Below are 25507 nucleotides of genomic sequence, written 5' to 3' on the forward strand. Positions count from 1 at the left end.
ACATGTGGGTGGTGGGGCAGCAACTGCTGCCCATCTGAGAACTGAATGTTTAGCATGTCAGTACTTTCAAATGTCATTGCAGCCTGCAGGTGCCATTCATGCCTGATGGGAAGGCTAGGATGTAAAACAGAGAGGCACGTTATCCAGCTCATTATTGTCCTGCAGTCTTAAAGCCTGTAAAGATTTAAGCTTCTACTCTGTCCGGACAGGCCTATTTCTGGCAATAAACCTGTATCAGATGCCTGAGGCGATCCATCTTTCAGTTAAAAGCAACCCCTAGTTGAAATAGAAATATGCCTATGTTCTGAGCTCATTTATCAATAGTTCATTGCTTATATATTAAATTAGAGAAAATAACTTGTACAGCTCGTAACTTGACTCTTCAGTTTCTAGAAAATTGGGTGGATGTTCCCTGTGGCTGAGGAGTAGGATCCTACCACCTCCTGAAAGCACACTGGGAGCAACAAACAATGCCTGTACCAGATCCAACATCTGCCCTGCAGAGTACAGGGGAGGGACTCCTCACTTCTTAGCCCACTGACCGGCAGGACCTGGCTCAAGGCTGCCATAGCATCCTTAGCATGCAAATGGCTGTTCCTCATGGATAAAATCCCTCTCTGTCCTGGACCAGCACTCCTGACAACCTCATGAGGGACACAGTCTATTTCTAGTTCTCCATTGTGCCAGATTTTGCTCCTGGGTCTTTCTACTTTGCAGGGTTGAAAGTCACAGTAATGGTGGTCACAGCAACCTCACTGTATCAGATAGGGACCATATTCCTGCTAAGTTAAATGGAAAAATGCTCAGTGGGATACCAGGGCTTTCAGTAGCACCTTGGACATCTGGCTGATAACAGATCAGTCATAAATCTGTCAGGCCCCCATACACCCAGATGACCTTGACATAAATTCTGCCCCCATCCTAGACAGATCTTTTCAATTTCCAGTAGACAACAAATGTAATGGCCATGACCTAAAAACTCAGAGAAAGGTCTTTGAATAGCTATGCAAAAATATTGTATTTTTGGCAAAGCCTTCTACCAGAGTGTAAAGCATAGTTGGTTTTGGGGTTGGGTTTGTTGTTGGTTTTTTTTTTTTTTGGGGGGGGGGGGGTTTGCCATTAGAAGCATTTGTATTTTGTTTTAAACAAGTTGTTCTGACAAGGTAGGATTTGCATTTGCAAATTGAAGCAGACCACTAACAGGGCTGCTAACTTGCCTGAGTCGAGTCCAGAACCTATTACACCTAGTGAAAGAATATATAAGCAAAGTTTTTCATAAGGACATAAAACAATGGAGGGAAGGGTTAATCTGTGACTAGACACTGATTTTCAGTGAACTGATTTTCAAGTAACACTGAGCACCCACAAACTCCTTTGAAATTACTTGCAGTTCTACATGCATTAAGGACATAATAAAGGCAATTTTTCCTGCTACAGGCAGGATCCAACAGTTATAGAAGTCTACTGATTATTCAGCCCCAAGGAACTTAAAACATTAATGTGGACTCACGATAATAACTTCAGACATTTAAGTTTGTGCATAGTAGCCTGTGTCAGTCCTATAATGTCAATCAGGATCAAATTTGCTTTCCTCTGAACCACTGAGATTTATCACACAGGTTTTACAGCCTCTTCTCAGATCAAGCTCTGTAACCCATTTTTGCCAAGCAATACCTCTGGAAAGTTGCAGTTGGGCAAAGGACTGTCACAGAATCCCTGCAAGGTGCCCAGGCTGTAGTTGGAAGTCAGATTGCTGATAAGGCATATGTCCACCCGGTCAGGAGTGATGTTGTATTCTGCAGCCATGCAGCTGGCGAGATCCACAGTGCTGCACATGAACTGAAGAAAAAGATGGTATTAAACTCAATGGCATAGACAAGGAGAAGAAAACAAAATAGTTCATGCAAAAGTAGCAATGTGCAAAATATGCAAAATGAAATCACCGGCTTACGTTTATGGCATGTGTAATGGCTATGTTTTTTCTCCCCCCCAAATATTAATTAATAAAATCCAGGCTGTGCTCTCTAGAAAGCTAGTTTCATGTTCAACTTCACATACAACTTTATGTCTGGAGGTTCACAGGAAGAGGGGCTGTAGATATTAAAATATATCCTGCTGTCTGTTACAAGGTCCTGGTGTTGCTCTATTTCTGCTAATGGAAATTTCTCAGCTGATAACTTTCCCTTGCCATCTTTAAAGCTGCTGCTGTGGGTCCTTCTACAGGGAAGACTTTAGCATCAAGGCTTAAAGGCTAATGTGCTTGTTATGCTCAGGAAGCAGCAGAGGCCCATTCTGATCTTCTCCACATGCTGCTCCATTTGTCCATTTTGCTAATTTTTACACTAAGCAGTTCATGAGTGCAAAGTACCACACATTATGCAAAAAAAAAAAGCTCTAATTTCTGCGTGGTGCTCAGCAACCTACACCAGCTCTTTGCAGGCGACTGTGGAGTAAGGTGATGGGGTGTCAATGCCACTGAGTTAGTGCCTCCCATTCAAGTACCTCAACAGAACATAAAATTGTTCCTAAATCTCCACTATGAGTATTGGGAAGCTGAGGCAAGAGCAAGTACTGGTCTGGTTTTTAGGTGTTTAAGCCTCTCCATGCCAGTGCAAGTCAGCACTGCCCCAGCTGAGGCCATAACTGAGAGGAGCAGAGTGCTATGTGAAGTCTTTGTAGCTACCTCCAAGCTCAGGGCTTTAATCCCAGGTCCGTTCCTCCTTCCCCCCCCCTTCTCTTAAAAAATGAAATAGATGTATGCAGAGTAAAGAATACTCAAGTGGCTTCTTTAACATACATTCAGCCTTCAAGCCATTTGTACAGGTGAGAAAACAGCAGCCACAGGGTCCTAGAGAACAGCCCGTCTTTCTCTGAGTTTGAGTGCAAAGCTAGAGCACCCCATCCCAGAAGTGCAACTCAAAGCCTTCACAGTCCTTGTTAGGTGATTACTGCACTTGGAGCAGGATGCTGCGCTGTGCAGAAGGCTGGCACAAAGCCTACACAACACTTAAGTCCCACTCAGTGTTGTGGGAGTTAAATGACGCATCGCGCTAGTGCTGGCCCTTTGCTAAGGGGTACGAATCAGGCTGGGCTTATGTACTTGGAGCAGAAGCATTTAAAGAATCAGAAAAGAATATGGGCACAAATCGGTGCCAGGCATATAACTGGCTATAGGGATGCAGCTGTCAGGCTCCCATTTCTTTTCTGTGTCCAAAAAACAAAGGGGAACTGACCTCAGATGCTGTAAGCATTAGGCAGGATTAAATTAAACCCAGTGGTTCTAAGGGTTGCAGTGCTGCAGAGCACCAATAAGAAAACCATGCAGAACCATAGGAGTGAAAAGGAAATAGTGCACATACCATGTTGACAAAGGCAGATAGAAAAACCAGGATAATGGCAAAAACTCCAACTAAGGTACTATTGGTCCTGGACTGTACAATCTTCCTAGAAAGGGTCTGGAGTGGAGCTGGGAAAAGCTGGATGTGACAGGGAAGAAATAATAAAAAAAAAAAAGATGAAATAAACGTGTAAAATCATTACTTGTTCTACAGATTACAACCCACATTTGAGCTGCCTGCATCCTTCAGCACAGGATCTGTGCGGAAGGCACACAGGGGTTAGGGAACGGTGATGGAGATGGCAGCTCCAGGACGAGGGTGAGCAGGAACGTGACCACCTCGTGGCAGCAGGCCCAGCTGGCTCACCAAATCTATTTAGTCCTTCCTAATGGGAATGATGGCTCCTGAGCCGAGATAGCATGGCTCGCAGGGCTGTACTCATCCTGTCGTGAGAAGCAAACCACAAGCCATCTGTAACTGAAATAGCCAGGAGGTTGAGCCTGTAAATTACTGAATCAAAAATTAACAAAAGCAGAAATGAAAAAATACATGTCATATCCCTCTGATCGCAAAGGCATATCATAGGACTTTCTGGTGCCATTTCAGAAACAGACTGTTGAAAAGCCCAGGCTATCTCATGATCTGTCAGACCCTTAGTGAAAGGCACTGCAGACTGAGCTGGCCTCGTCACCACAGACACACAGGGCTAAAAATAACCACGGGTAAGGGTGATCACAGAGCTCCCCCAGACAGACTGTCCCAGTGATTCACTACTATCAGAGCTAGAAGCTTTTTTCTAATTGCTTTCTGACTGCAGGCCACCAGCATGTTTTGTGTTAGGTGCTGCATCGTATTCTGGGCAGCGACGGTGTGTGTTAAAGCAGAGGCTAACCAGGCGCCCTTTGCAGCAAGGGTCACCCCTCCGCATCGCGTGAGGCCTCCTTGCATCGCATTAGCTACAAGAGAAGTACAGAAGACAATGCAACCAGCCCTTTCTCTTCATACACCATCCACTGTCCCGGCGCAAGCTCAGGGCTGGAGCAGCGAAAGATGGACACCAGAAAACCCTCCATGCCACCGTGCCGGGGCAGAGAGGCTCTGCTGAAGGCTGCCAAAGTTTTTTCCAGAACCCAGCTCTCCCCACCAGCACGCTGCATGAATAACCAAGCCACTAGAGGGTATTTTTAGAGACACAAAGAAGCTAGCAGTGCAGCGACACGGCACTGCAATTTAACTATGACTAATGTTTCTATTAAAAGTCTTGCTTATCCCTTTTATCCTTCACTCTTACATCTATAGAGATGCAACATTTTGGCACTGCATAGCTTCCCACACAGCAGTCCTACAGTGTAATTACAAAGTGTTTGAATGGCCAAAGCACCGATTAGCTGGTGACTTTTACAGGGGGAGAGAGAGATTGTGGCAAGAGTTTTGAAAGAGCTGATTTCAACTGCTACCAGCACATGCACAAAAATCCAGCTAACTCCAGGTGAGAGGAGAGGGCAAGGCTCTGGGGGGAGGGGGGCGGGAAGAAAGGGGAAATTTGGATTATGACTTATTTGCACTGAATGAGGATTGATTGCAATTCACTGAAAGCTTATGCAACCCTTCAGGCTCATGTAGACACTGTAAAACAAAGCAAAACACCTCTCAGAAATAAACCTTGCTCAAAGAGAAATCCTTGGCTCTGTTGCTAAACACAAACCAAAATATCTCCTTGCCCTACTGTGTCCAGCTGCTTCCATGCAGACATCAGGTAGCAGCAGATCGCTACCAGCGCAGGGATGTGGGAAATGCCATGGGGCTTTCCTCTGCTCTAAACTTTAGAGGATTTGGAGGGAGAAGGAGGATTCATGTTGCATTTAGACAGTTTACTCACTAGATTACAGCAGGACAGGCTTTCATGTCACCCCTTTGTTTAGGCCTCAAGTCCAAGCTCCACAAAGGTATGCACGGAGCTAACCTCCTTCTGTAATCTCTGGGAAATCAGGCACCTAAATAAAACTCGGGAGCACTTTGTTGTGGATCTTGGCTCAAGCCCCTGCTGCCAATGATCCCAAAAAAGCCTGACTTTGAACCAAGCCTGAGATATCAAGCAAAGCTATCAGTGAAAGACACTTAAATTCTAATGAAAACATGTTTTCTTTGTATTAATCTTGGTTCTCATTACTTTGCAAACTAGGGAAAATTTTAGGTCAGTAAACAAGTACAGCTGGAAAAAATCCTGAAGAGGAAACAGATGCCAAAAACCATAGGAGGTCAGGATTGCAACAGAGAGCACAATGGTACAACCGTGCCACGCATCTGAGGAACCTCTGCCTTGCGAGCAACATTCATGGAGGCTCTGCAACATAAATAATGCTCTTCCCTCTCACAAAGGCAGATAGAGATGAGGAATACTTGCAGCTTGGAGGACTTCTATGCCAGAAATGGGCGACCTGTGTCAGCTCTGACAACTCAGCTCCAGTCTAGCAATGTTCCCTCCATAAAAACATCCACAAGTCAAGGGTATAACAAAAAAGAAGAAAAAAGAAAATAAGATTATTTCCTCTCCCATATTGTAATAAAATAAAATAAAAACCCTTCTGTCCTAGGAAAAGAAGCAGAATATCAAGATGTTATAGTATGGTGAAAATCCTATACTGTTGCGGGTTAGCCCATTGGTTTGTATTGTCCAACACCATTTACTCCGCTTAATAAGACTCAAATCTTGCCAGAGTGAAGAAAAGGACAAGGGAAGGTCGATGAAATGGCAGCTCTAAACCTGCATGTGCAGTATTGATAACAGAGGCTGAAAGAAAGAATGTGATCCATTTGGGAAGCCAAGATTTACATTTGGGTTGCCACACAAGCTTGAGGTAGCTCATTAGCCCTCTTAAAATTGCCCATGCAAAGAAAAATAACCACAGTGGGAAAAAGGAAATTGTATTGTCCAGTCGATTCCAGGTCATTCTGAATTGAAATGCATAAATGCTGCTGGAAGATACTATCTCCCAGAAGACAGAGGCTCTGAAAGAATGCAGGTACCAATGAATATACAAAGGGAAGGCAAAGCACTGTTGTACAGGTGGAAGTCCAAATTTAAAAAGCGATCCAACAAGTACTAGTGTTACACTGAAAATGATCCACAACCTCCAGTCATTTGCATGACAAAAAATACACTAAATAAAAGCTGTACTTTGCAATAATGGCTGATGGCAGACAGAAGAGTACTATTTCTCCTTTTTGGTTCTTACATATATTGTGGACATGGAAAACGGCTTAGATAATTGCTGTTGTCTTGCGAGAGGAAAAAAATTATGAGGTCTTTACATTCTGATTTTTCAATTTGTAATAAAAGCCTTTGAGTCATTTTGAAGCACATTAAGATGCTTCTGGAGTAAAAGACATCTCCAGGCAACTTAATATTGCAAGTGCACTTATGTAACTTATTTCACGGTGATTTATTAGTCTACTAAACAAGTACAGTTTTCAGAGGTATTTTTTCCCCTGCTTAAGAAAAAAAACCCCCAAAATTAGGAGCATCTAGACCAGCTTTGGGAGGCAAAGAAACAGGCAGGCAAGCTGCACCTATGTAAGCTACAGAACAACATATTTTCTCATAAAGGATAACTTGAAATTTCTCTCATATGTGCTTCCAGGAACATGCAAGAAGTTGAATTCAACACAGCAGTGTAGATACCAGAAGTTAAGGATTTTAAGAAGCAACACAAACTTGATAAGTTAGTAGCAAAGCAGATGTCTGTCGGTGGAATATTTGCAAAGGGATCCTGGTTCCCATGACCTTAGACTCTATTGGGAAGGAACACCATCTCACAGTGGCCAAGACTTCATGGAGCATCAAAGTGAAGAACTGGAGCTCTCTTGTTTATTACAGCTGAAGAAACTTGGAAAGCCAAGCTGACTGCGTTGGCTGTTCCAGGATCAACTTCTAGTCCATGGAGAATTTTATAGTGGAAGATAATAATGACAGCAAAAGAAAATAAAACATGATCGAGCTGTCCAGAAAGAGCCTGCTGGCCATTGTCAAAGCCAAGGATGGAAAGGCAAAAACAGGGAAGGAAAATCTCACATGAAAGCTGGAAAGAGGAAGAAAAAGGAGTCACTTATCATGTAACAGCACAGCAAACAGGCCAAAGTTATGCTTATACTGCTATCCTGGGGTGGACACCTGCTTTCCAGCTTTGTGTGGAATTACATTAGTCTGTAAAAGACATGCTCTCCTATCCCACATTCAAGTGTGAAACAGAGCAAACAATGCTGACATCCTTACATCAAAATTTCACCTGAAGGATTTGTGAAAGTGCCTTCCTTATGCACATGTGTAAAAATGTTTCCTGGAGCAATGTGGAGTACAGCAGGTCAGTAACACTGCAAAACCAAGGGCTGGGTAAACCCACTGTTTAAAAACCTCTTGACTTGAAACACTAAAATCTTTCATGATAGAGGCAGGCTGCAGGTACCAGAAGCTGCTGCCATCAGATGGGTAGCTGACAAGCTAGAAGTAGCTGTCCCCTAAACAAGCCATTTCACAATCAGATGTTGTCACTAGAGGCTAATTTGGAGCCCTAAAATTAGGGTAATTAAAAAGGCACTGGAGCTATAAGGCCTGATATTTTCAATATTTGCAATCTGTGCACAGAAGACACTGGCCGCACTGAATGTCATACGTAAGCAGCTTGTGGGTCAGAGCCAACATGCTGAAAATTCACTTTTGGAAATACCAGGAGCTTCATAAAGTCCTATAAATTCTGATGTTAGTCTGAATTCCCTCTGATGTCTCGTGTTCCCAGGGCCTGTGCACTGAGAAAAAAACAGCCTAAAAAGTTGCAGGCACCAACAAACAGACCTCTCCTGCAGGTATTTGGAAGCTCAAGGCAAAGAAAACATGACTAAATATCTGCCTAGGGTCACAGGGACTGAAAAATCCTGTGTGCCTTTTATATTAATTGTTAATTAAGATCAGTAGAACTATTAAACCAAAAAGCCCAAACCAAAACCAATAGCTTTGAATGATGACAGAAGAAATGAGAGCTGCTGTCAGTATGTGGAAGCAACCTAAGCCTGTAAACCCCAGTGGATGACTAACAGTTGTGCACTCTGAAATTCATCTTTTTGCAAGTCAGCCAGCTTGAATGCATCAGAGGTCTGGGTCTGCCACAGCTCTTGCCCCAGTATCTGCAGAGCACCAACAGAGCTGGTGTGGTGCGGCTGGCAGTGCGCTGGGATGTTGCTGCCAGTGGCACTGCAGTGTAAGCAGGCTCCAGCACAGCTCTGCACCCAGTTTCCAAGTCCTCTGTGGCTGTGACCAAAAGCCACACTGGTTATTATTTACTGCTAACTGCACAAACTGCTGATACTAGTTTACAAACTAATGGCACTCAGCAGCATCCTCATGTGCAACAGACACAGCAAGTATAACCAGGAATCTTTGGGTACCGTCTCCCAGCTCAAGGGACATAAGTCTTCCTATTAGCACTGTTATTTCTGACTTGTAATTCTCATTACTGGTAAACAAGCAGGACCAATTGGATGCTGTGCTTATGAACTAGGCTCCCTTTAAAATTGTCATAAGCCCAAGGGAAGCCCCGTGAGTGAGTTGTTAAGTTCAAATATAACCTCAAGCTTCTTTCACTGGGAACATTTTGTAGCTCTTATTAAATGAGAAGGCAAAGCTTAATTCTACAAATCTTTCAAAAATCAAAAAGACATGAAAGGTGCAAGTCTGTCAAGATCACCCACATTCAACTGCTGAAAATGGCACAGAGAAGATAATTAAAGTGAGGCAAATCATCTGCCTGACATAATCCATTACTCCACAGTTTCTTCTGCAGGAAACATATTGCTACTGAGCTATTTTATTCCAGGCTCTGAGGAACAAAGCTGAGCTTGGGCTAAGGAACCTGAATCTGAACGTCTTCCATGTTCTGACACTGCTAGACTGGAAGGATTTCCAAAACTGCAAATACAATCAACATTGTAATAGGAATACCTTTGAGCGAAAAAAATAAGCACATCACCCTTCCCAAAGTGCTTACTGCCAATTTACCGATTTAGACTGCCACAAACAATTAATCTGTTTTTGGATTTCACACAATGTATTTCTTTGCTGATCAAAACCAGTTACAAGAAAGAGTCCACCGAATGTTGGAATCTCTGTACACTCATCTGAGAAAGGCTGATAACCTTCTATATGGCTTTTGCTTCCCCCAGGACATTTTTCCTTCATGATATTCTGCTTCTGGTTATCTGCCTACCCAAACATGCATATGCAGCAGGGGCCAGTACACAGGCGACTCTGCAGGAAGTTTACAGGGAGGAAATGAATGGTCAGTGTTTCATTTCACATTGGAAAACGTGTTCTTATATCAATATCAGAGTGCCTGCAGGGGACTTCATAGACATGCAGATCCACAGAATGGTTACTTCTGACTGATCTAAAGAGATGCCATCCCTAACATCTGTTTGCAGTTCATTCTGTCTTATCAAAGGCTTTTTCTGTAACCCTTATCACATAGTGTAGAAAGGGTGGCTGACAAAACATGCTCTGTTAGCTGAAGAAACAGATCGCTGATCCAGTTATCTTAGGCAAAGGACTCTACAAAGAAACCACAGTACTCACCTTCACACAGGAGTAAATGACAGAAACAAACACCACCGTGGTCAGGATCAGGAAACAGGTCAGGTAAAAACCCAGCATAAATGTAGAGCTGAAATCAAGGAGAATTTTTTTCTTAAATGCACACCATATAGAATAGCTACAGCTCTACTCTCCAGAACATGACATTTGTACAAGTGATGACACACTGTACACGCTTTCTAATTAGGAGAGCAGTGGGAGATAGTAGGTGCCTTGATTACGAACAGATACTCTGTCCTATTTCAAATTACTCACACAGGCTGCAGAGCAGAGAATACCACATCTTTTATGGCAATCACCTTCCTGCTGGGGTGACAGCAGAGGAACTGAAAAATATTTAATGTGCTACAGGAGCTCATAGAACAACTTGCTACGGCAGGTCGGCACCCGGCTGGCTGCGGGCAGGAGATGCCTGGGAAGGAAAGTGTGCTGAGCACTGCAGTGCGGCTGGGTGGGAATAATCTCAATGGGAATAGCTGCCCGTCCTTGCTGTGCACAGGGAATATCTGTGCTGCACCATGGGAGCAACCATGGCATGAGGATATTCAGGGAAAACAGCCTTAGCTTGGCTAAATTCCTGTTCCTCCCAACTTTGAAATGCAAACAGAACCTCAGGACCAACTTTGTAGTATGCAATTTCATCTGTTTTGATCACCAAGATACTCAACAACAATTTCTCGTGATTGGTCTCAGTGTGACAGCATAAGGCCCCTCCCAGGACTAAGCCTTGTTCATAATTTAAAGGAAGTATTCTTGCGACATGACATCGAGGCAAACCACACCAAAGCCAACTGGTCCCTGTGTTCTCTCATGACTACTAAGATAATTGTACTTGTTTGAACCTTCGTGAAATTCATTAAAGCTATTCCTCTTTATCATTATGAATTATCAATGCCATTTTGTCTCTAGTTTCAAATTCAAATACCATGGTGAGTTTCATGAAGCTCTGATGGTGACACATCCTGTGGTTTCAGTTGCTGCTTAACTCTTACCTTCAATAACAACCCAAACCATGCAATTGAAATATAAGAGAAAACAAACCAAAAGGTGAAGGAAAGTATATTTTACCTGCAGTTAAAACATGGAATTTTATTCACTCTTGAACCAGATCACCATTCAGACAGGCTAGGCTGCCTAAAGGGCACTTCAGAATGTACCAAAAGACCAACCACCACCCTTATGGGCAGTGTGGAGGGAGACTGAGCAGCGTGACATTTACACCACACTGCCATAGGGGATTGGCTCCTGCGTAATACTGAGTCAGCCATATGGCTGCCACAGATCAGAAATTGTCAAGTTGTCATTTAAATGTTAAACTGGGTTTTAGGGAGACAGCTTAGTAGCTGCTTAGGGACTTTGATAAGCAACACAAAGGCTGGTAAAGGGCCTTTGCAGGTGCGAAGTCATAGCAGTAATATCTAGAGATCCAAAGCGTAAGCCTTTGCTAAATCAATTACTCCCAAAGAATATTTTTTTATTTAATTAACTATGCATTAATTGCTGCGATTGATCTAGTTTCAATTTTGAGCCTCTTTCAGCTTCAATTCCAGTTTCGCAAAGCGGATCTGTCTACATAGTACATTTGTACTGATGTTATTTTGCCGATTCAATCCTTTTGTGAGCAGAAGTGAATGTCTTCTTGCCTGGGAGAGCAAATGACCTCAAAGATCAGACTATGCATTGTTTCCATGACCTTCCCAATATCTGATCTAAACACTACAAACCCATCTCTACTCTGAAAAGATCCGTGGTGTGAACAGAAGTAGAAAGCAGTTGTAATGGCATAAAATAGTATTGGAGTTCTCTTTAAATGAGTTCAAATCGTGTTTTAATGAGCTTTAAAAGCTCTCTTTTTTTGTCTTGTAATGAAGATGAATTTGGAGTATTTTCAGAGCTTGTGTGATCTTGTTCTTCAGATTAAAAATGACTAACTCCATATTTGTTTCCAACACAGCAGAGCTCAGTGAATGATATATTATTGCTACTAAACCAGAGCACAGGAAATACCAACGTGCTTTAATTTTAAGGGATTTTTTATGAACTCTTTGTGAAGAAATACCATATCTGCAGAGCTCCCTGCTGGAAAAGATCTAGGGGGTTACACTGTGCCTTTCAGACAAAGCATTTCACTGCAGTGGTCCAAGAGCACTGTGCCCCACAGCCCTGAGGAGTTTATGCCATCCTTACCTGGGGAAAGAAAAGACTGCAACACTTAAACCTGGAGTGAGCTACTCAAAGCTTGGGCATGTGTGGCTCGATTCTCTAACTACCTTTTGTCTTGCACTGCTGCTCTGAGTCCAGAAGAATAACTGTACGAGAGGTTATGCCTCATCTGTTAAGCAGACCCTGAGACCTCAGTGCTCTGAGCAACGAGGCTGTGATGGGTTTTTCGCCTCCCTGTCCCACTGCATTCAGATAACAGGACAGCCTAGTCTTGCATTATGAACGTGTATGCAACCTTAGTAGGCAATCCTTCCTACTTAGTGATATTTGTTTTCCACAGACTTATAAATGTGCTGAACTGACCTTCCTAAAATGAAGGTAATGGTGAGAGAAATCATACTGGGAAAACAGAAATCCTCATGTGCCAGTGAGGAGGTTTTAATCTGTGCTAGAAATGAGTGAAAACAATAAGTACCACACATCACTTGAGCATGAATTATTTAAGGATTTTTCTCTTCCCCTTGATGCTCTGAATTCTCAAGAAAAAAACCAAAGAAAAGTAGGCCAGAATAGAGGAGGGGAGCAGATGGGAGCAAAGGGATGAAAAGGTACTCACTGTGGCACGATTATGATTTGAACAAAGCAGATGAAGAGGAAGACTAGGGAGGCACAAGCCACGTAGGCTCCAAACCTGTCATCCACCTGCTTGGAGTACTGCAAAAAATGCAAACAGGGTTATGTTAGTGGGAAGTTTGGCTGGCTGCCTTCTCTCCACAAAAACTTCTTACTTGGCTTCTGTTTAGGTCCTTGGAAAGCAGCACTGGTAGGAAATGACTAACATTACAAACTCCCCTTCTCCCTGGGCAAGCTGTAAGCACTTGAACAGACCCAAAGGCCAGGGAACAAACCCACACAGCTGGGCGAAGAGAGGATTCGCCACGTGCCCCTTGCATGACAGGAACAGAAATGGATTAACTGGGACCAGGATTATAGGTCACTGTCGTCAGACCTAAACTTCCTCCAATGGAAGTTTCCTCCAACAGGGACAAATGTTGTTAATGAGAAAACCTTGTATTTTGTGCAGACGGCTTGGCTCGTTCTAATGGTAGTGTGAGGATGCTATGGTTTTCACACAGTCACTTCATCCAACTACTTGTCAACATATCGGTCACATGGCAGCTGCATCCGTTTCCCAAAGACGCTTTATTTAGCTTGAAGCATGGTTGTCAGTACAGGCGGTCACAATGTTTGAACAAAATAAAAGGTGCTCAGAACAGGTGAACTGCTAATTTCCCTAGCAGTTTTCAGCTATAAAATTGAAGGGAAGGAGTGGGGGGAAATTACATGCTTGAGCTTTTATGCAGTCCAACACTGATTCATTGAACAGCTGTAAATCCTGCAAAGGTCTGCTTTTGCAATAGGTTGTAATTTCTGTCATTGAAAGAGTGTTTCTAAATAAAATTATAAAATATTTAGTGCAAACTTATTACTGAAGCTTTTTCCATTGAATAATGAGTTTAACTTGAAGACCACAAAAGTATCCCAAGGATCTGTGCTTGGGCAAAAAAAGAAAAATGATGACTTTGACTTTCTTTGGGCAACTAAAACCAGCAGTTTATGTAGTACCCTTAATAACAGCATCCAAGTACCTTTGGACTTAACTGAATTTAACTTTGCAGCCATCTAGAGCCCATGTTGTCTCTGTTATACAGACAGAGAAATTGAAATGACCTTTGCCTCCCAACAATATCTGAAACAAAATTAGGAAGCAATCAGCTATTCAGGAGCCCTAGGTGTCTTACTCCTCTTTGTCACATTTGTGAGATGAAGAACTCGTTGCTTAAAATGGGCTCCCAAAAATGGCTGGAGTATGAATTGCATCCCAATGACCTCTAGTAGCACGTGGAGCTCCCTTGGGGGACAAAGGGCAGGGAAAAGCCCCACCAGAGGTGGTTCAGAGCTCAGGCAGGCTAAAACAGGTTTCTCCAGTGATTTGAGGGAGATAAGGGGTGACTGCAATCTCAGTTTGGATGCCTCAAAGTCAGAGAAGAAAATCTGGCTTATTCTGGATTCCCTTTACAGCTCATCATTACATATTCACATGTGTCTGACAGAAATGGCTTGGTTTTCCTGCTCAGTGCTCCCTTCCCATGACTGTGACTTTCCAGGGACATTATTATATATTAGTATATTATATTAATATTATATATATATTAGTATATTAAGGTTCCCATGAAGAAGCACGGATTTTTTAAGACCACAACCCCATCTCCAACACCTAAACCCTAGCTTTACCTGCAGTTATAAAAGCTTGATCTTATGCAGAAAGATTAAAACTCCTAAGAAGCCTGACAGACAAGTTGCAATGACTTTTAGAGAACATTACCTTTTTTTCCAAGTCAGGCTCCCTGAATGTTAAGAGGAACTTGCGCACGTGCTCAGAGCGTAAGCGATCAATACTTCTGGCATCGATGGCACGGCCCAGAAACTCATCCACTTCATCTTCTGGGTTCATGCTTTCCTGTGTATTCCTGAGGATGTCATGAAAAGGGAGCATAAGAGGACAAGATAATTTCCTTCTCTTCACCATATATTATCGTTTCACTGTACAATGAGCTGGAGGTTAATGTCATTTTGCTTATGACAACTTCAAGTTGGAAAAAGGGTTATGAGAAGAAAATGATATCAGCTCTAGAGCTCATTGCCAGTCCTGAATCGACTAGTGACGGGATTTGATTTACTTGCCCTTTTTCTATACTACATCCGTTTTCTTGCCTTGCAGTCTCTTTACCATCCTTCATTCTCTAAAATCTGTCAGCAGTCTCCTTCCACTAGTCCTCTGACTTACTGCTCCCTGCACTGCTGTGCTGTCATAGCCGTTAGTGCCTGAACTGGCAAAATGATTTATGTAACCAGTCCTATTTCTTGCTTCCAATAATAATTTCTGTAAATACTTTGTGAAAATTTCTGAACTTGAACAATTCTCCATTTTTGAGAAAAAATTGTTTACACGGGGGGAAAAAAATGTGGCCTGACTCCCCACTGCCTCCCCTTCATGGAAGCTGTTTATGAGTATAAAGCATAAACCAGACAAAATTTTCTGCTTACAAGCTATTTACTGAACTCAAGGAAAGGCTGCAAAAGAAAAAGGTAGCAAAAGAAAAATATACAGATTAGATTCCACTTTCTAAATACATGGAGCAGGATTTCTATATTGCTTATAGTCTTTAGTATCAGTGTGTTTCTGATGCTCAGCTACAGCTTCAGAAAAATGAGGCTTATTTTCAAAAACTGTTAAGAAAATAACACTGAGAACTTAATTGCTCTGAAACATTTTGCACTGAGGATCAGGAAACATGAAGCACCTCCCAAAATTCTCTAGTTATTTTTAAAATGTATCAGGATTTTAATTACTTGATGCTGTCACTTTAATGGCTTGCCTTAAAACTAGTTACAAGCAGAAATTAAAAGCTAATCCTGAAGTGCTGTTTTTCTGCTCTGCTTGCATGATTGCCAAGGTTACCCACAGGATATGCCAATAGTTACCCACTGGAATACACCCCCAGCTTGCACTGCGGCATATTCCAGTTGATGACTATTTCTATGTGCAAACCCCATGATGGCACAGCAGCTTACGGCTCATGTTGTGTAACCTTCACCTTAGGCACTCTGGAGAGAAAGTCCCGAGGGTCTGACAGCTGCACTGCTTTATTTTCTTGGTTTTATTTGTACTGCATAAGAGTGCATAATGCACAGTGTTGCAGCCAGCAGACCCCTACAGGTATGACTGTGCTGGAAGCAGAGATCGCTCAGAGCAGCTTACAAACCAGAACGTGACTCTCTTCTACAAGTTAAAGGTTCCTTTCCAAAAGAACAGCTCTTCCAACGCTTTCTGCAAAACCAGACCAGAGTTTAAGCAGCCCTCTGTACCCCAACACTACTGTGTACCTCTTGCCAAGAGAAAAATAAATCAGGTCCATCTATTTGTTTCCATTCCACCTCCCTTTGCCCCAACCAAAGAGCTGAATGTGTCTACACCTCAGCTGGGTCATGATGACACACCAGTGGCATTTATTTAGTTGACCATATGGCAACTGCAAACCTAGTTTGTCTCAAGGTTTCATTTCTATTTTAGCCAATCTTAGTATTTCAGTGGGGTTGGGGAAAACTGGGGTTTTTTTAAATTATTTTGTTTTATTTTGGCGCTCTAGAGTTATTTTATTCCTTGAACTTCATATATTCCATTTTGAAATTAAAAGTGGTTTTGTCTCTAGAAGGACAGAACATTCAATTTACTTCTAGTTGCTTCCTTAGAGGAAGCACATCTGCTTGAGCATTCAAGACGATGCTGCTTATTTTCATTCAGTCCTCACAATATCTTCTGGACTCTTAAAAACGAGCAAGGAAATCATTAGACTTCATATTTACAGAATGTCTTCCAAGATCTTGCAAGTTATTTACACATTTGGGTCATTCACATTTAGTCATTTCATACCACGTACAAGAGATGCAATATGTTTTCCCCTAGAACCGAAGCTAAAGTGTCAGCTCAGCATCTTGGTGAACCTCAGTTAAATTTCAAGTTCCAGTCTAAAAGTGTCACACTGGAAGACACAAAGAGAAGAAACTGCCTGCTTGGCCTGTGGCCTTGGGTGCCTCCAGTTTTGTAATAGGTCATTATACTGCTGAGGGTATCTCTAATACTACAATAACTTCTGTAGTTGCAGATTGTGTAGAAATCTGCAGGTTTTAAATTGCCTTGCTGGGATATTCACAGTGAGGCAGCCACCTTCATGTAGACTGCAGGGAAGCCTAGTCACCTTGCATATACCTAGCTGCTCAGGTGACTTTCACAGCCAGTTGTATCCAAACTAAATTACTGTACAGCAAGTTAGGGTACATTTGCATAAATTTAATTTTAAACTGAAATACAAAATTTCCCCATGCTAAGGAGTGCCCTGATGGCAGTGCCTGTAAGCCAGAGCTGAGGTGCTGCCATACACTAATGAAATTCTTACGTGGAAATAGTTATTGCTATATTGGTAGTGTGGTTTGGGGGGGAAAAAACGAAGGATTTTAGGCCGCCACAAAACTTCCAGAAACATCTTTCAAAAGCACTGCTGAGATTTCTCCAAGTGCAGCCAACAGAAAACCGTTGTAAGGGACAAGAACAGCACAAACAGAGCTTGGAGCTACTTTTGCACTCTGCTTGCAAATGTGAAAGCTAGCAATTAACCCAGAGATGCTGGCTTCAGAGTAATCCAAAAATGTTCTGCTGATTTAATTATTTTCTGCAAATTAAGAGTGTGACCACTGCCAAAACTACATGTATGCCATAATTTTAAATGGTTCATGCCTTGATTCAGTAACTAAATCTGCATTTAGGCACGTAAATGTCAGGTCCTGTTTCCAGAGATCTGTGGTGCCTACATCTTCCTTCACTGTAAGAGAAAAGTATTGATGTTCAGTGTTTCCGCACATGAAGGCACTGGGTGAAGTGCTTGACATGGTTTAGGTATCTAATTTTAACCAGTATCACCATGAACATTTTGTGCTAGAGATCTTTTTTTTTTTTTTTCCAAATCTTTGTTCGAGTTAAACAGATTTCTAGACCAACAGAATCTGAGGCAAGCAGTAGCTTCTTTTGGTGCTGAACAGAAATGCAAAAATCCTGCAATCTGTACAATAGGATGGCATCACACTGAATCAGTGCTGTAAATACACAGCTCTTAGCTATCGGCCATAACAGCTCAAGTAAGCTTTTTCAAACTACAGGATGGAAGAGAGACATTATAGTCCTTGGAGCAACAGTGGGGATGCCATTCCTCACCAGCTGGGTGACTCTGCTGTGGACTAACACTGATGCAGCTGAATTTATCTTTTCTCGCACAAACTATGAGAAGAGATGCTATTTCATGAGGGATAATTAAAATTTTGGTATTCCTAAGAATTATTTTGTTGTAATCAATAAGTTCTTTTCTGTCCAAAGTACATCTAACATCAACTGAGTTCCCAGCAGCCACAGATGCAAGAAGAAACCCTGGTGACTCCCCCTAGACACCTTGTAGCACCAGCAAAACTTAACAGGGTGCACAGAGCTAGATGTTACAAAAATCAGGTTTGCAATGAAGGGTGAAGGAAGGAGACAATGATTCTTAATATTGCCATGTTCAAGCTTATCACTTCCCTTGACTTTCAGGGTGTTGCTCTCAATGCTCAACCACCATAATGTGCATTTTCCCAAAGCCAGATGGGCCCACAGAAGCACTTAGCTGTCCCAGCTCACAGAGGTATGCTCAGTCCTGACTGGCAGCCTGAGAAACATGATAAGGAGCAACAGCAAAGTATTTCAGGCATCAGTCTCCCCTACTGTCACCTATCTTGCTCTGAGCAAGCTTACAGTTAATGCCATTCAGTAGGACTGAATCTGAAATTACTCCAAGCACCTTTGATACAGGACATGCTTTTGTTATGCCCAGCTGTAGAAGTTAAAAAGGTAACACAGTTGGGTTTTTTCCCTCCAAAAGCGATTTTTCAAAATACCACTCTTGTTAAATTGTTATTTTAAACAATTTAAGTTCTATATGAAAAAAAAATGAAAATGCTGCTTTAATGTGGCTGTCTTTCAGAGTATGAAAGTTTGAATTTACTTTTTCAAATAAGCTGTCATTTCTGAGTACATTTTTATATGTAGAAATAAGTAGTATGCAATAATGAGTAACACAAAATATATACAAATAAACCCCAAAACTATATATATATATTTCAATACATAAGTAATTTTTTCTTATCACAGATGTTCAACAGTTAGACATACTCTACGGGAAGATTTTGTTCTTGGGATATTTTCAAAGTAGCAAATAGAGAAGAATATTGGGGGCAAGGGGAAGAGAGGCAAAAGCATTTTAATTACAAAAACAATTCAGAACCACACAAACAAATAAATGTTTTTAGGGCAGTGGCAGCTCTGAATGCACATCAGTCAATCCCATGCCCTCAACTGGCTGTCCCTCCAGGAGAAACCTCTGGGGAGTCCAGGCATTATTCTTGGCTGCTGGGCATTAATTTTTGTCTTTTTTTTATTATGAGAAAAAAATCCCAAATGTGCAAACATAAAAGTGTATGACAGAAGTAAATTTGCTTACTTGTCCTTGGGGTCCTCAAAACCCTGAAAGAAAGGAAAAGGACACGAGAGTTAGTAAACAGGCTGACCTCAAGAACACAAAGTATCCTGAGAACAGCATTTCACAGAGTAGTTTTCCAGGGCACTCATTTGTTAGGTGTGGATGGATGGCCTTACCCACCCGCAGCAGTATTTTGTGTCACCAGGCAGAGAGAGACGTTTTAGAAAAACACATGCCTTCAGGTATAATTTGTGGAAGTGAAGATAAGGGAAATGCTTCAGCTGCCTGCTGGCATGCTTTATATCAGGTGTCTTCTTTTTTGCAGTCATCATTAAAGGACACAATGGGAATTATGCTGATATTATAACTGAGGTTGTATTTTACTTGAAACAAAACTCAGAACAATAACATAAGTCAACTATTGTATTCAACAAGGCTGCACCTCTTTATGCTGGGGCTCAGCTAAGGGAGCTGGATGCATTTTGGTTTTCATCTCTTCAGGAGGAACCTCAAGGGGTCTCCTTCATTCTCCCCTTGCTGTGTGCACACACAAAACATGTTTTCTTGAATAAGATTTCAGGAATTATTTATAATATTTTTAATAGCCAAAATGTTCACAGTTCCTCTGGGGCCACCTGAACTGAGAAGTGTGTGTGTTTAAGGTCATCCAGAGTTTAAGCGGCTAGGAGGCCTCAGAGAAAAATACCTACAGAGACATAATTTTATATGTTTAGCTTTAACATACCTAATAGACCAAATTGCATCAAAATGGCCATTTTGCATGGGCTGAGACAAAATCTGCCCTCTGACATCGAGGCTTATATTTAACTGAAGTCAAGAAAAGTTGTATATTTGACAAGTAGGGTCAAATACTCAGGCACAGAGTTTGTACCCTGTGTTCCAAAACAAAACAAATGTAGCTGGGAGATAGGAAGAACTCCTTTTGTTTTCCTCCCAGAGACTCAGGCCAAAACTGCTCAGAGCATGTGAGGATATTCCAGCTGCTGGACCTGCAGCCGCTACCAGGCTGGGGGCAGCAAACTGAGATCCGATCTGACTGTAAAAAACATAAAAATCTTTGCGGAAAAGTCTTCCCACAGGCTGCCTTGTCCAACACCATCAGAAACAAGAATGCTGATGACATAGTGAGAACAGATTTTGCCCTTGCGACTAGTTCGCAATGCTGTGATACAGCAAGAGGCAATAAAGCCAACACAGCCTCCCTGAAAAGCAGCAGCTTTGCAAGAGGAAAAAAGTGGGTTTCATCACTCAGGTCAAGAGCCAGGACTGTGATTCACTGAGAACGCGATTTCCATTTTTACACGCTCCGTTTCAGACTCAAACCACACTTCTAAATAGAAACTGCAACTCCAGCTTAACCCATCAGAAATTCAGATAAAGGAAGTCTCTCAGTCCCATGTAACAACCACCAGCAGATCCAGTGGGAAGGAAATAGTAATGTTGACTCCAAGTTAGCATGTTCAGTTATCCAAGCCAAAAAAACCATGTACTTTTTGATTTCACATTAAAGAGTGATGGAGTGATTCAGCTTTTTGTTGTGTGGCTTTTTTCTCCCCCTTGCTTAATCATTTTACAGTTGTCAGGAATATCTGATCGATTTATTTATTTATCCTCTAAGCAATCCTACAACACAATCCAAAAACAAGTGCCAAAACTGAAAGCTCACTGATTAATCATGGAGACAAAATGCTCACTAATTTGTCTGGTGTCATAGTCAGTTAGGCTGGAAAAAAAAAAAGAAAATCAGCTGAACATGAATAGTTACCAGCTGAGAAATAAGTGAACTGATGAGAAAACAGCCAGTACTTGCTTATTAGACAGACATCAAGTTCACATTTTCAAGCTTAGCTACATGGGGACTGGATGACTGCAGTGGAAGAGTCCCCTAAAATGGTATGATTTTCACAGAGAGCTACGTAACCATTCATCCCACTGAAATCCTCAAACTAAATGCAGACCTCATACACCTGCCCTCCAGGTGCACAAGTTTGAGGATACAGGCCAGCCAGGTCAAGTTACTAAAACACCTCAGCAAGCATATCCTCAAAAAATTCCCCAATATTTCAAGCATGGAAAAATATGTAGGCTGCATATTTAACTGGTCATTTATATGGGTGAACATTTTATCAACATGAAATTTGATTCTCCCCTGCTTCTCTCCTCCATCAAAACTGTTACAAGGAAAGTCGCTAAAATAATACAGAATTAATTGATCTAGCTTTTTAATTTAAAATACTAAATTGTGCTTGGAACACTGGAAATTATTCATGCTGGTAGCTCAAATTAAATTTGCATTTCAAAATTAAAACTTCAAAAAAAGGCGTATTTCAGGTAAAGCAAAAAAAGGAAAAGATTATTACATTTTCTTTCCTGGATCTTCATTTAATGAGGCTAAATATTTAAGAACAACTTGAACTTCAATTAGAGAGATTCAGCTTAAAATTAAATGTAGTAGCAATCTCTTTAAGTTAAGCAAATTAAATGCTTCATTTCAAACGTTTCCATTTCATATGAAAGATCCTTCAAGCAGAATTGCCAAAAATGGAATTGTTATGGAGAAAAGTCTGCAGGATTATTTTAGGAAAAAACCCCTCAAACACAGCTTCTTAAAAACTGGACATTTATTACAGGAGATCTTTCTTATTTGCTCTGAAGGACTTTGTCAGGATACAGAGCAAATATACCTCTAGGATCCGGCTGTAACCAGAGATTTTCTCCTCTATCCACTAAAGAGCCTGTGTCTCAATAAGGTATCAAGAAGCCTTTTAAGTGGAGGAGATGATTGCACGCACTGGGTCACGCTGCTCACCCTGTTTTGAATTGGGAGTGAAATTTCCCCATAGGTTTTGGTTAATGTGTTTTCACCTCCTCCTACTTTATGGGCATTGCTCGGTCCATTGAAAAATCTGCACTGAAATTATTTCCTTCCCGTTGCACAAGGCTGGGGCACTAATGACACACTCCTCTTTTTTTTTTTTTTTTTTTTTTCTTTTCTGCAGCTAGCAAACAGTTTAGTTTCTTTCAGACTCAGATGCTTTGCTCCAATTAAAGCCCTTTGGCTCAGCATAAGGCTGCTCACATGAATTGGAATGGTCTGTGCTACACACAGGTTAAACACTAAAAACAATCAATCCTGCAGAAATATGGTCTACATGGATTTGCCTTCATTTCTGAAAGATTAACACACTCATGATCTAGTAGACAAATTTCCAAGCTCAAGCAAGAAGTGAAATAACAGGGGCTGCTGTGTGTTTATAAAGCCATTCTCCAGCATCCCTGATCTCACCTGTCTGCGCTTGCTGGAGGCTGGGTAGCTGGGCTGGAGCTGTACCCAGCCTGTTTGGGTATAAAGCAGGTTTTGAGCTGCACAAAGATACGTCAGGGCTGGCTTTCTGCACACAAATATACAAAAATCTGAACATCCAGAAGAAACAGCTGATAAAAAGGAGGTGCCAATAATTTAGGAGAGGGGGAGTAAGGGGGTAGGAAGAGAAACAGTCAATTCCTGGAGTTAAGTATGCAGATGCCCTCTTGACTGCTTATGGATTTGTGCCCAGCAGACCGAAGCGGTGCCAATGGCTTTCTAGGGTGTTATGAAGAAAAAAGCTGGGAAATTGTCAACAGGGATGAAAATGGCAAAAGTGGTGATGGCTGCAAGAATCAGATTCTTGTTCACAGGAGTTCAAGAATAGCTCCATAATCACGATGATGAAGTAGCCCTTGTTAAGGCCAAAATTCCTTTTCTCTAGAAGGGAATATAAGGCATGAGACATGTCTTATCGCAGTGCAGTACTAATGGATTGCTGCGTATAGGACATCATACAATTTTTATTCAGTCTCATTTTAAATGTCCCTGATACTGCAGTTCTCCCCCTTTCCCCAGGAGGCTGCATTATTCTGCCATCAGATTGCAAATGTAAAGGTAATAGCATTTAATAATTGCTCTGAGACTAAGACAGTTGTCTCTATGACTTCAGGAATATTAATCCAAACTTAGCTGAATCAGCTCCCTTAAAAGCACTACTGCCTACCAAAGAGCAGTCCTGATCTTTCCTCTATCCTACGTGAGATTCTTTAAAAATCAGATTTTTTTATGGCAGGTCAGGTGGCTCTAAATTTACAAGCACTTACTTTTAATGACCATCCTCAGTGGGATTAGACATGTGCAGGAGGAAAAAAAGAGGGACTGTTATATTACTGCATCTGTCCCTAAGGCTTACTATTTTATGTGGGATACTTCATGAATATCTATTGTGCTAAAAGCTCATATGACTGCCATCTCTCTGCTTGACTTCTAAATTAACTAAGCCCTTTTCTTTGAAGATTAAAACTGGTTCCTTAAATAGAATGAGAAAATGTTTGTCAAAGCCATGACAAGCTGACTGCTATACCATAATGCTTCAAATCAAGAACCATTAGAAATAATAATTCTAACTTTGAGAACATTAGCTGAAATTATTAGCATACTGTAAATATGCAAAAAGAAGTGGAGCAGACTTTACATCCTTCTAACTTTTCATTTAGCTCCAAAAATAAGACACTCGAAGGGCTGATGAGCTCTATGACCTTCTTAATGGCAACATGGCTTGGAAGCATGGATTCCACTTTAAAAACTTTGCTGGCAACTCCAGCAAAAATCCTAAGAGCCAAAAGAGACAGAGAAACTAATTTTTCTTGCCCTCTGTTCACCTCTAGAAAAAGGTTGAAATGGGACTTACATGATGTTAAAGCAGAAAGCAAAAGAACTTTAGACTTGGGGACAAAATGAGCTTTGTAAGAGGTCAGGCCACCTTGCAAAGCAAAGGTGCTTCACAGAGACAGTGACCATGGAAAACAGAAGAGGAGAGCGACAGGCTGAGAGTGGATGTACTTAAAAAACAAACTTGGTTTGGCCCCACTGCAAAACTAATTATTCACATCTGTTTTTAGCAGTGTTACACTTTCAGCCTTTGTCCCTGTGGTCAGAAAGTCAAGGAGACAAAGATAGATGCTGTCAGGTGTAAAAGCAGAAACAAAACTGAAGGACTTCAAAGTATTTGGGCCAAAAATAATGCAATTTCTATACCAGAGTCCAGAAAAAACTGGCACAGAAAATACTAAGCCCGATAGGAAGGATATTTAACAAGTATCTAGGTGCAGAACAACAAACTGGCAGAAAACCAGTTTATGAAACAGATTATAAGATGAGTGTGTCTGCTATAGCTGGAACACAGATTAATGAGCTCCAAAAAGGAAAACTGAAGTGCTCCCTCTCTGCAGCCCACCCCACCCGATAAATAAACTTTCATTCCTCTGCACTGCTCACAGATGGTGAACCATTCTACTTTGTTCTACTCAAAATGATTTTGTACACAGTCCCCAGCTGGTAGACCAGACCTGGCCAAACCCATGAATTTATTTAGCCCATCAGATTTATATCTGTAGAGCACAAGTGGCTGCTTTTGAGATAGGTTCACCCCCCCTACCCCCCACCCCCCTTACTTTTAATTAACTTCAGGCTCTGAACTCACACATCTGAGAAGTGTAGGTTGCTGACACTTCCCAGTTTTCTGTAAACTCTGAATCCAATTTTTTTCAGTTCAAAGCTCATGTTTTCAAGTGAAATAGTATGCGGTTCTGCACCTTGCCTGTGAACAGTTACCAAAACTTGCAAAACAGAAAAAGACATTAAAAAAGGTAGTCCTAGAAACGCTCTGAATCAGTTCCTGACTCCTTAATCTTTGTCCTTACACCTCTACACTCCAAATGATGATAAACACAACCAACTTCCACAGAAACTACTGTCAAATAGCTCTCTAATCAGATGCAGACAGGCTGAATTCAAGCTTAACCAGCCTTTACTGAAGTCATCCACTGGTGCTGGCCAGGGCTGCTCACCCTCCCTGAAAACCAGACCCAAACCTGCTGATCTGCATCTTTTGGTCATTTAAGTTTACTGTCCTGTCTGCCTTAGGAAGCTTTGGAAATCATTCTGGTAAGTGCCACAACTCCACCTCTGATGTCCACCTGTGCAACGCTGCCACGAACATCAGAGAAAACGCTTCTGTGAATAAAGGCAAATTGGTATCTGTATTTCCATAGGCTTAATTTAGTCCCACTCAGAAACTGTTTGATACTTTTAAGTAGCATCTCAGTCCAAACCACCTTTTCCCATATGACTATGATTTAGTCTAGAAAAGAGTACTGAGTGGTGGAAAAATTATCAGTGCAAGACCTTCAAG

General features: G+C 41.6%; 1 protein-coding gene across 2 annotated transcripts in view; it reads right to left on the reverse strand.

Annotated features, from left to right (window-relative positions):
- ADCY5 (adenylate cyclase 5) overlaps positions 1 to 25507 on the reverse strand; it is a 223833-nt gene that overhangs the window by 14443 nt on the left and 183883 nt on the right. For both annotated transcript variants that reach the window (XM_056348488.1, XM_056348487.1), the window contains exons 9-14: positions 19287 to 19309; positions 14528 to 14672; positions 12758 to 12855; positions 9961 to 10048; positions 3360 to 3476; positions 1675 to 1839 (exon numbers count right to left, since the gene is read on the reverse strand). In XM_056348488.1, the coding sequence (XP_056204463.1) occupies positions 1675 to 1839; positions 3360 to 3476; positions 9961 to 10048; positions 12758 to 12855; positions 14528 to 14672; positions 19287 to 19309 (636 nt within the window). The remainder of the gene's footprint in view (positions 1 to 1674; positions 1840 to 3359; positions 3477 to 9960; positions 10049 to 12757; positions 12856 to 14527; positions 14673 to 19286; positions 19310 to 25507) is intronic.

The sequence above is a fragment of the Falco biarmicus genome, chromosome 8 (genome assembly GCF_023638135.1).
Source record: "Falco biarmicus isolate bFalBia1 chromosome 8, bFalBia1.pri, whole genome shotgun sequence".
Classification (NCBI taxonomy): Eukaryota; Metazoa; Chordata; class Aves; order Falconiformes; family Falconidae; genus Falco; species Falco biarmicus.